The following is a 12,233-nucleotide window of genomic DNA, read 5'->3' as shown; positions in this document are numbered from 1 at the left end:
TAGAATGTCAGTTTTTTTCTTCTCTTTCTGAGTATTATAAATTGATATAAAATGCTAATTTCTCCTTCCTTCCTTCCTTCCTTCCTTCCTTCCTTCCTTCCTTCCTTCCTTCCTTTCTTCCTTCCTTCCTTCCTTCCATGGCTAAACTGTTAGAGGCTGACATACACTGTTTGCTGTGCACTTTGAATTTTATCCCCAAGGCAAATACAGGCATACCTCAAAAAGGTATGGATTTGGTTTCGGATCACCACAGTAAAGTGAGTAGTATCTCAATAAATGGAGCCATAATCTTTTTGCTGGTATAGGTCCTTGCTTTTATTTTGTAAAATATGCAACATCTGTGTCATGCAATAAAGCAGAATTCAATAAAACAAGGTATGCCTGAAGAAGCATTTTTACTTACAGTATGCATTATTTCTAAAATCTTTTAATTCCAGGGGTTTCTGTGTATTCCACTGAGAAGTATATGACACTAGGAATTAAAATAAAAATACAAATATGCCCTCAAGGAGTTCACCCTTAAGCAGATGAAAGAGGGAAAGGGTGGTATCTGGAACATGATGTAAAGATCTGTGTGTCTCATCTTTGCCACAGGTACCATTTCTGTCAACACGCTGCGCACACCCTACACTGCTCCTGGCGAGAGTGAGATTCTGGACCTGGACGATGAGTTGTACCTGGGGGGCTTGCCAGAAAATAAAGCCGGCCTCGTCTTCCCCACCGAGGTGTGGACTGCTCTGCTCAACTATGGCTACGTGGGCTGCATCAGAGACTTGTTCATCGATGGCCAGAGCAAAGACATCCGGCAAATGGCTGAAGTTCAAAGTACTGCTGGAGTGAAGCCCTCCTGCTCCAGGGAAACAGCAAAACCGTGCCTTAGCAACCCTTGCAAAAACAATGGCATGTGCAGGGATGGGTGGAACAGATATGTCTGCGATTGTTCTGGAACAGGCTATCTTGGCAGGTCCTGTGAGAGAGGTAGGATTCCCCCAAATCAAGCAGCTGCCTCCCCTGAGTTGCAAAACGTATTAAATATTGACCTTAAACTTTAAATGGGCCGTGGAAACATAATGCGTGCTCTGCTAAAGTAAACGCTCTGCAAGCTGAGCAGCCACACCTGACATGTTACTGATGAGTCCTTAATGATTTTCAAGGGAACTGATTCTGGGAAAACAGCTCTTTACATATATTGCAGGAAGGAATATTTGGATCTTTTGTATCCTCTAGGGTATGAGCCTGAGGTGCATAATAGACAGTAACTGTTTTTCTCTTTTGCCCAGTTTTTCAGTTTCAGGACACTAGAAAGTAAAGAATGCATGAGTCAGACATATTTATGGCATCCAGTGCTAATATCTATGCTTCCCCCCGAAAGAAAATAGCACATGCAGTAAGCTCAGCTAAAAGTTGCAACTTCCCTGACACTGTTGCATGAGACTTAGGTTAGCCTGCTCCTTTTACTTCAGTCAACTTACCCAAGTTTGAAATTTGAAAAGCAAGCTGCCTTTAAATCACCCAGGTTACACCAACATTTTCAGAAGTGCACCCCAGTTTCAAAGGCACTTACTTACCTTTGCGTTGGACCTAACTGATCAGAGAAGATTCATTTACCCATTTCATATGAAGGCTTCACATGCCTGTTGAAACTCTGAGCAGGTATTTCCATTTCCTTCTCTATTGGGAAACAAAGCTGCATTTTCCCCCACCTTTTCTTCTCCCATTAGAAGGAGAAGGGTTAAAGGAAGAGCGAAGGGCCCTGGCTGGTATAGCTCAGTGGACTGAGCGTGGGCCTGTGAAGTAAAGGGTCGCTGGTTCGATTCCTAGTCAGGGCGCATGCCTGGGTTACAGGCCAGGTCCCCAGTGGGGGACACATGAGAGGCAACCACACATTGATATTTCTCTTCCACTCTTTCTCCTTCCCTTCCCCTCTCTCTAAAAATAAAGAAATAAAATATTTTTAAAAAAGGAGAGTGAAGGGTGACAGCTGTCCCAATTCACCTGCAGACCAAAGGAAGAAGTAGCAGAAAAATAGGTCTAAGCATGTCCTTCTATCGACCTAACAGTGTCAGATAAACGCTTTAGTCTCTACACCCATTTTCAACAGCAGAACAAAAAATCGATATGAAAAAATATTGATGAGTTTTTCCACTGTCCTCTCACACTCTACATAACATTGCTCTACGAGCCATTAACCTCAAAGTAACCAACATGTATTTTTCAGCCATGAATATTTAGTCTCCCCCCTTTATTTCTATAATATCTTAATTCACTTCAGCTAACACTTTCTAAAGAAAAAGTGGTAATTTTCTAGAATCCAAAGTTGAAATGTGATTGATTCTTAATCTTCCCGAGGAGTTTTGTGTTATTAATTAACATTGATTAATATGAAAAGTAATAAAAATAACTTAATAATTTAATAAGGATGTTAAATTACCTACCAAAAATACAACCACTGCTCTGTTGCACAATTAGATACATTGTGCAACAATGTGTCTAACCTAGGTGGGTAGATGCTTTAATCACACAGATTCACTCATTCCCCCAGTATCTAATTGCAATTGCTGTGAATTGCCATTAGAGGTTAGCTATTTCTGCGCAGTTGCAGTTTTCATTCACACACTGCATAGTCTCTGTAAATTTCCTCTTCTCATGTTTCCTTCAAATCTGTTTGTTTGTGTAGTTTGGTTTTCAGAAGTTGCCAAAAGGTGCCAGTGATAACAACAACAAAGTGACAAAGCGTACAAGATGTCTTACAGTTAGACATACTGTGAGTTTAGCAGAGCTATATGATTTAAGATTTTGTTTTAATTGTAATCGCTCAGAGAGCTTTCAGGCTCTCTGATGCCTCCTGTTCTAGGGAAGGCTGTAACCGAACTGCCGTAGGAGTTAGGAAAGCCTTGGGTTCAATATGCATGGTGTACCCCCCTGTGGCAGCATTCTGCTACTACATATGGCAAAAATAAAAATAGAGAAACTGCATGGCTTCTTTCCTGAGTCCGAATGAGGGAGGGAGAATATTTATACAATTAGAAGAAGGGGAACAAGCATATGCACATCTGCAGATGAGCACTTGATAACAGACTTCGTCACTGGGATTCAGCATACATTTTTATCTGATAAGTGGCTGGAAATTTCTACAGATTTGTTTGTCTCCAGGTTGTGTGTTGAGAAGGGAATGGTTATTTTTGTGTGGTTTTTGTTTCTGGACTATCCAGCAGCATATTGTCAGAAGTTTTTGCTTTTCAGAATTAATTTTCTTGCTCACATTATGGTGTCTCCTGAGAACAGGGTGATGGGGGTTGCCTGTCATGCTCAATAGCTCAAAATTTGGCTTCTCTCCAGTGATGCCCTCGTTCAGTCAATGCAAGATCATGCCCAGCCCTCGGGGTTTCCAGTTCCAAAGAAAGGGATTTTCTGTAGGTGATCTCTAATCACATAAGATTGTTGGCCACGTAAGAGCTGACTGACAACCCTTGAAGTTAAAAAAAAAGGCACTTAAAAAGTTTCTATTTTACTATCACTGAGCAATAATTGATAATTTATAAAGCTAATTATTCGAAGTAGTTAAATAACATGGACAATGCAGCATGGGCAGTGAAGTCATAGTCTCATTCTAGGAAACCTGAGTTTGCATTAAGTAAGCAAGGGCGTTTATAAGAAAGAAGAGAGTATCTGCCGACTTAGAAAAATAGTGTCTTGTTTGATGGGCATTGATTCCATAAGGAAGAATACTGTATAAATGATGTTCAACAGAAGATATATTAAGGGCAGGACTTTCCCTCCTGCTCTGTTTTTAATGAAAGTAGGAATTTGTAGAGACTTGCTCATAAAGAAGTTCTTCTTGGTTGGACGTGTATCGTGCAATCAGAGGTCTACTGTATACTTGTTTGTTAAAACTCTAACAGACGGAGGGACAGATGTCAGAGCAATATAATTTGGCTCCCTGTCTGATTTTCACCGTCGATCACAGTATGTGACTGCCTTTTGGCAAAACTGAGCTCAGGTGTGCACTTTAGACCAGGAGAAGGAATGACACAGGAGAGCAAATTGATCAAACTTGACGACAAGGAAGAGGGAGGCCGAGGAGACAAGGTGGAAACTTTTTCTCCCCCGCTGGGGAGTGCTGCATTGGAATTAGCCTTTTAAAGAACACTTCTGTGTTCTAAGTGAGAAAATAATGTTACCAGTGTTAAAAGATGTTGCCAAATGACATAACCTTCAAATGTCAGATGTTGTTTACCATTTATTTGGTGACTCTAGACTACAGCCTTGTGTATTTTCCATTTCTTGTCTAATTAAAAATTAACTCTAATGATGAGAAATAATTTAGACATTTATTTGTTGTTTATGAACAAGTTACTTTCACACTGAGAATTGTTTAAAATGGCACTTGGGGGCTGGCAAGTTTTATTACTTTACTGTTTTTTTTTTATTCCTGCAGCTTTTTAAAAAAGATTTTATTTCTTTATCTTTAGAAGGGAAGGGAAGGAGAGAAGGAGAGAAATATCAATGTATGCTTGCCTCTCATACATCCCACGCTGGGACCTGACCTGCAACCCAGGCATGTTCCCTGACTGGGAATCGAACCTCGATCCTGTGGTTTGCAGGCCTGCACTCAATCCACTGAGCTACACCAGCCAGGGCTCCTGCAGCTTTTTGAAAGTGCTAAAGGCCAATGATTCTAATTATTTTTCTCCTTTGTATTGTATCTCATACTTTATGATCCATTGTCTGACCTCTGTATTTCTAAAAGGATGTTCCCTTTATTTAGCTTTTAATCAAATTAAGTGACATTTTGTAGAATATGAGATCATTTAAAAATGTGATTATTGAATAATAGAGAGCAGATTTACAGGCTAAATAAATTGTACAAAACTAAAAAAAAGTATACTTTTATCTGTATGACAGCACAATAACTGAACAATTGATAATGGCTTTTGAACTTTTATTTCAAATATTATTTTATAGATAGGGACAATGATTGGCTGTATTTCACGATAAGAGATATTAAAGATCGAGTTTCTTTAAAAATTATACTAGAAACACTTTTTTTTAGATTCCCCTGCAACTCTGCAGTCATGTTTTAATTGTTTTTTTGAGCAATTACTACTAGATTTTCTGCACTGAATAATATATTTTGTGATCTTGCATCCATTTGGGAAACTTCTTATCTAATATAACAAAATACGTGGTTTGATCCAGAACCACTCTATTTTAAGAAGATTATGCTGTGTTTCCCAGCGCTTAGGTCAGTGCCTAGTCATGGGACCCTTACTTTGGTAAGCAGACCCCTTTCCAAATCTACCATTTGCAGCACAATTATGGACCTCAAAGTAGACTTTAGGAAATATTTTGTTGACATTCATTGCCAAAATTAGGGTCTACCTACAATAGGCAAAATAAACAGTTCATTTCTTTAGTGTGCATATATGTAAGCTTGATAGCCAAACTGAAGGAAATCCTTTCACATATCTTCAGTATTGAGTGTAATCATTGATTATATTGAGTGTAATCATTGATTCAGTAAATGTTTATTGGGACTCTACTGCATGTCTGGCACCTTGGGGACACGCAGCTGCTGACAGAACAGTGAATGGGAGAATCCAGCGCCTGCCCTCCTGACACTTCAACACTTACATTTTAAAGGCCAAAAGCAGATAACACTATGCAAACAAAAAAGAAATGTTAATTGAAAAAATTAAATGGTAAATAGATATAGACTACGTAGAGGGGATTACTGGGGTGCTTGCAGCGTTCCTCTCTGAAGCAACACGGGACCAGAGACCTAAATGTTGAAGGAACCAGCCATATAAAAACCTGGAGTGAAACCTTCTATTACCGAATGCAAATCCTTACGAGTTAAAATCAGTGCAGCTGGAGTTTGCTAAACAAGGTGGGATGGTGATGCTGAAAGCTGAGGTCAGAGAGACAGACTGGGGCCAGACCACACAAAAAGATTTTTTTTAAAGGGATACAGATTTTATTCTGATTACACTGGAAATCTATTGTAGGGTGTGGGGGTGGGGTGGGGTGGGGGATTGTTTAAGCAATGCCAAGGGATAGAATCTGACTTACTTAAAAGTTTAGCTTGGCTGCTGTGTGTGTAGGGAGAAAGCATAGAAGTTAGGGAAATTGGGAGACTGTTGAGGGAGCTTTTATAGTGACGGAGGCGAGATACTAGAGCAGAGTCTGAAATACTTTAGTGGAAAGGGTAAGGAGCAGTTGGTTCAGGGGGTGGATTGGAATTAGTGCCTTCGGGAATTACAGATTTGCAAATGGATTGGACCTGGCAGTGAAGGTAAGAGAGAAATCAGAAAGGAGAAAGTCTGAGCGGTGGGTTTATGTCCTTTACCAAGATGGGAAACTTTAGAGAAGAAACCCGATGAGTTTGATTTGGGAAGGGAGGGAATAGTTTCATGAGGTTCCTATCATACCCAGTTTGGGGATGTTCAACCAGTGGGTGAGTGATGAGTGGGGGAGCTCAAGAGCATTTATTAATGCTCAGGGGCATTAATAAATATTAGGGGGCATGAGCAGGTGAGTTGAGGAAAGCCTCTGCGTCCCGATGTAGACTGAAAGGAGTGCAGGCAGAGACCCCAGAACCCTCAGTGTTGATCGCTTCTGGACGTGTGTTCAGTCTCAGGACTTTCCTCACTGTTTGAAGAAGAAACTTGCAAAAAACACAGCTTCGGAGGCACAGTCTTAATAATAAACACAGTTGCATTAGTAAAGTTAATTGCTGTGTCATGTACATAGGCAAGATAATGAGAATTTCCTAGTTTATTTTAAATCGAGGTCGTTTTTCTTGTGTTAAATGGGATCCTGAGTTATTGGAGCCAATGAGAAGGCAGCATGACTCATACTTGTTTTGCAGTGTTCCACCGCCATATGGTGTTTAACATTCAGGGGTGCTGACGACTTCTTAAAGCAGTCAGTTTGTGATCAACAGTTTGTGCTATTTACTGTTGCGTTTCGTACTGTATTGAGCAGCTTCCCTATTAAAGCCATCCACATCGGTTCTAATAGCACACACCCACACAAGCTCTTTATTCTCTCCTCATCCTCATGCAGTATGACCACGGTGCATAGTAATTGACATTTGGGTGATAGCTTAATATTTGCAGGATACCAAGGTTGTGCTTACAGATATTTCTTAAGTGCTAATTCATTGCTCTTAGAATCATGGATCTGCAAGGCGAACAAAGGACTTAAAGATCCTCCTGTAGCAGATAAGGTCCTCTTGGAGCCAAGGCTAATTTTACAGAGCTGGTCAGTGGCCTAGCCATATATTCTATAAACATGCATTAAATAGTTGCTAGTGCTTCAAACCAGACTCACACTGTGGATGCACAAAAGAATCCATCTCTCCTCTTGAGAAGAGAGACACATACCTAAACACTCATAATGCAACATGATCAACGCGATTCAGATAGAAAGTGCTGTGGGAATCGAAAGGAAAAGTGCGGTCATATCTTCTTCTGCACTTGCACAGATACTTCACAGAGGGAGTTCCCCCTACTGTGACTTCCCTTTCCAGGTTAAAAAATTTGCTCATTTTAGAAGATGAGCTGAGCTTGTGCTTTTGCCTTCTAACTGGAAGATTGAATAGGTCATGCTTTCCCTTTCCCAGTATAAATATACTAAACTGACCAAGAATGTTTATATTTCTTTCTCACCTATAGAGGCGACTGTTCTGAGCTATGATGGGAGCATGTTTATGAAAATTCAGCTCCCCGTGGTCATGCACACAGAGGCTGAGGATGTGTCCTTACGGTTTCGATCCCAGCGTGCGTATGGCATTCTCATGGCAACCACCTCGAGAGACTCGGCAGACACCCTCCGCCTGGAGCTGGACGCAGGGCGTGTGAAACTGACGGTCAACCTAGGTAACAACACACCCTCCCCCATTGAACTAACACTCTTCATTTTTTGTTTAGTTCTGCCTGCAAACATTTATCAAGTAGCCTGTTTGTCATGGAAAGTTAAAAAAAAAAAAAACTTAATGGTCTCATTTCCATCATTTAAATTAATTTAGGTTTTCGGGGCATCTTTTTATTGTTTGTTGCTGTTGTTGTTTGTGTAACATAATTTACTGTTTTGTGACTTCTACCACTGAGGGTTCTTAAAAGGGAAGCCATATATATCAATGAGGTTAACTGAATATAAATTATTAGGCTCCAAGGTGCCGCAAGCTGATTTTCTGATTGTCCTATTTACTGATATTCTGATTGGCTATGGATGATATCCTTTCAGATACACTTACTGAGGTAACATACAGCCCAAATTTCTAATTCCTACTTTTTCATCTAGGTCAACAGTACCTTTTCTTCCATTTGTTGGGCTTCTCCTTTCAAAAATCATCTTGGTGGTACCCCATCTTTTCTGTTGGCAATACTGTGTGGTGATTTTTGCTATCAACAACAATCCACAACCCTTCAATGCCCAAAGTCTGCGGCCCTCAGCAAACAGCCACGAGAACACTCAAAACACAGGCTCTTCTACAGGGAAATAATGCTTTCCTGCCTAGTTACAGACCGAAGAAAGAGTCCCTACAGTAAAACCTCAACAAACTAGCTGAAGCATGGGGGAAGGGCAGGCTGAATTACGAAAATGTCTGCGTTGTAGAATTAAGAAACATTAAACAGTTTTGTCTTCAATGTCATTTAAAAACACAAATTCATGGCTGAAAAAATCCTCTTAAGGAAAGGTCTTCCTAGGTTCATTTTAATGGCAGGATAAGAATTATCCACAGTTAGCACATTGTTTCATGCAAGTTGTGCCATTAATTCACAGTAAAGTACTTAGACTCAGTTTTCTTCCCTCAACTGGACCTTTCAGAACTTGTTTATTTTGTTTTCAGGTGCTCATACTGAATAAAGTGTTACAAGTAATCTGCCCAATGTGTTTCAATGTTACCATTAACTCCAAGAGGTGTACGACTTAATGAGGTTTTACTGTATTTCCTGGAAGTGAGAAACACACACAGAAATTAATAAATAGAAAAAATGAATGAACAGAGAGAGAAAATTCTGAAACTACATAGATAAAAGTAGTAAAATGTGATGAGGCATTTATAGAAACCTCACCTACATTTTCTAATTGTGCTGGGCAGAATGGTAGCTCATGAAATATAAAAGCATTTCACAGATAGCTTATTGCATATGATCACATTCTATTCATATTAGTTAAATTAAGTTACATAATAAGAGTGTTTTTTAAAGGTTACTGAACACACAGCACTGGTTTACTGTTCTGTTAGAGTTCCCTCTAGTGACAATAGTAGGTTACTACAGCCGATCAAAACTGCCTAATTACAGTGGAGGGGCTGGCTGCTGGCCAGAGGAAAGTCTCATGGGAATTGTACAACAGCAAAGCATTCTGTGGAAAGAGCTGTGTACGTGCTGGTCCTTGGCTGTTTGCAAACCACTTTTCTGATGCGGTTGACGACACATGACAAACTCAGCTATATGGAAACAGAATCTAGGTTTGTATTTATTGTGTTCCCCAAAGGCATTAAATACTACTACCAAAAGCAACAAATATTTATCTATACATAAAATAAACATAAAACATCCCACATAGTCCTTTAAAGATAACCTCTCTAATCACAGTCTGTGTTATTCATTTCATCCTATTCTTAGAGAATCTGCTTTTGTGTAAGAAGCAAGAATAAGAAAGGGAAAATCAATAGCAGTGTTAACCATGACACTTCCTGCATAGAGATAACATTGTTAGCTCAGAAGAGAGGCACAGGCTTGTGTGTTCTGGAGAATGACACTACTCCTTAGCCGCTAGAATTTCCAAAAGAGACATACAGTGTTTCTTTCCTCCTCCGATTAATAGAAGGCCTGGGATCCAGCCAGCATTGGGCTGTTACCTGTTTGCCCACACAAAACCAAAAAAAAAAAAAAAAAGACATTACAGTTTACAGTGAGGTGAGAATCATTTCAACTTACTCTCCATTAACCACGACAATTCTAAAGGACTCTGTTGGCCTTTGTGGGATCTTAGATTTTGGAGGTCCAAGATGTCCGAGCCTAGCTGAGCTTGCACCTGCACCCCAGTGTGACGGAGCACTTTTGAAGTATGTTGAAAACAATGATATGTTCTTTCACACATGGGGAGAAAGTTGCAGCCAGTCTAAGCCAAGCATCTTTGACAGTTGACAAATCTTTATTTCACTTAGATTCGTCACCATGTAGCTTTGTTTGAATTGGCCATTTTTTAAACCTTTTATTGTTGTTTCCAATGGTGAAGTTTCATAACAATGAATCTGGGTTCTAGAGTTACGTAAAGCATAAATAATATGGAGTGGCCATATTTGCATGTGTCTGTCCCCGGAAGGGTGGACTGTGATTTTATTGGATGTCTGCAGCTATTACCTTGAAGGATAAATTTTCATTTTTCATCTATTCTTCCCCATCTAGATTGTATCAGGATTAACTGTAATTCCAGTAAGTGCCTATTCAAAATTTTTAAAATGTTATTCCTCCATTATGATGTAAGCTAGTCAAGGCAAAAGAGAGAGAGAAAGAGAGGGAAAGAGAGAAAGGTGTTTATAAAACTCATGAATTCACTTTTGAAGTATACCAGTCCATCATCTGGGTTGTAAAAATTCATTTTGAAATCTGTCCAGTTAAAGATTTAACCACTGCCATGCCTACCTCTAAGTGTCAAAAGAGGTGACCAATATTTTTTAACATGAGGTACAAATGCCTCTGTAGACCTTTGGGTAAGGGAAGTAGCATTTATATTTTGCCAGACCTTGGGCTCCTGTAGCTTTCTTCTTGACCAAATTTGGAAAACATACTGTGAGTCTTTTTTTCCTTTCCTCACCAGTAGTTTTTCTCTCTTAACTCAAATGCAGAAAAACGTGTAATTCCTTTAATGTTGAGAATTAGTATTAAATCCTTTTAAATGCAACCAGTTTTAAATAGAAAAATGTGTTTTTTCAAGTTATATATATACAGAAAATTATTTGTCTGAAGAAGTTTCTCTTGTTCATTAAGAGTATTTACATGATGAATTTTTACATCCTAACCATATATCTGCAAAAGTAACTAAAATCCTTCAAATCTGTGACACGCATGCCCAGTGACAAGTCAGAAAAGATGCATGGACTGAGTTCTATTTGATTGTGGCCTAGAGGACCTGAAAGGATATAAGGACTGTGATTTTATTTTGAGTTGTAGTCTTATCTTAAGAGTAAATGTGTTTTATTTCTTCACATAAATATTTAGATTGTTCTTTTCCAGGTTTTGCTGACCACATTAAGGAATCTCCTCCAATGATAACAGAGTTGTTAGCTATTTCAGTAAAATGGTTCTAACTGACTTCTAAACTCTCATTTCATAATCAGTGAAAAAAATCATATTCTTGGAAAACGCTGAATGTGAGTTGGTGGGGTCTCTTCCCCAACCCTGGCTGTATTTTCAAGTGGCGACAATCCTTCCTCTGAGGAGTAGATGGTGATCTGAAATTTCCAAACTGAGCAGCTTTATCTAATGAAATATAAACTATTTCAAACACTGTGCTTCTTATAACAGATATGTCTTTACATATTTTAATATTCATTTAAAAGTAGCCAATAAAGGGGGCCTTTCTAATCATAGCCATAAAATGGTAACTGAATCATGACTTCAGAAAAATGACATCGGTAAACTGCCATGTAAAACATTAAAAATTGTCTCCAACAGAACAGCTCCTAAAATCCTCTGTCAGAATCCCCATTCAAGTATCAATGGAATTTTTCAAGTGCACAACGCCTCTCAAACCCCATCTCTCCTTCCCTCCCATACCTTCTGAAAAGGAGCACAGGCTTTGCAGGTCAATGTCAGGGTCCCGTTTGCCTTCTGCCCTGGGGCACAGATGCAGGCAACGTGGCAACTCACGGGATAGTTTCCGAGGCCAGAGCTGAGCCTTAACACAGCTAGAGGTGTTCTTGATTCTCCCTGAATCTCAGAAAACCCACGTGAGAAAAGTAGTTTCTCTTAGACTTCCTTAAGCACTACTTTTACAATAAGCATGAATTTTCAAATTTACAAAATCTAACTACATAAACTCAAATATTTGATGGAGATTAACTCAATGAAATGAACTGTGGTCCTCAGCTACCTATATTAATGTGTGAAATGAATCTTTGTAGTATAACTACCGACACCATTTGACTTACAAGAGTCTGATAATAAGCAGTCACTTTTTCTCTCAATATTACACAGAATAATATCTTTAAGAAC

The 12,233-nt window shown here is 39.2% G+C and overlaps 1 protein-coding gene across 23 annotated transcripts in view; it reads left to right on the top strand.

Annotated features, from left to right (window-relative positions):
• Window positions 1-12,233, top strand: part of NRXN1 (neurexin 1) — a 1,091,189-nt gene that overhangs the window by 488,415 nt on the left and 590,541 nt on the right. For 15 of the 23 annotated variants that reach the window (XM_037047872.1, XM_037047866.1, XM_037047861.1 and 12 more), the window contains 3 exons: window positions 595-978; window positions 7,680-7,883; window positions 10,425-10,451. In XM_037047872.1, the coding sequence (XP_036903767.1) occupies window positions 595-978; window positions 7,680-7,883; window positions 10,425-10,451 (615 nt within the window). The remainder of the gene's footprint in view (window positions 1-594; window positions 979-7,679; window positions 7,884-10,424; window positions 10,452-12,233) is intronic. The other 8 variants (XM_037047882.1, XM_037047881.1, XM_037047879.1 and 5 more) reach the window with 1 other exon arrangement.

Source organism: Sturnira hondurensis, unplaced genomic scaffold, assembly GCF_014824575.4.
Source record: "Sturnira hondurensis isolate 20B ecotype Veracruz unplaced genomic scaffold, ASM1482457v3 Scaffold0006413, whole genome shotgun sequence".
Lineage (NCBI taxonomy): Eukaryota > Metazoa > Chordata > Mammalia > Chiroptera > Phyllostomidae > Sturnira > Sturnira hondurensis.
Note: the sequence above shows the minus strand (reverse complement) of the source record. Positions and strands in the feature narration are given on the sequence as shown.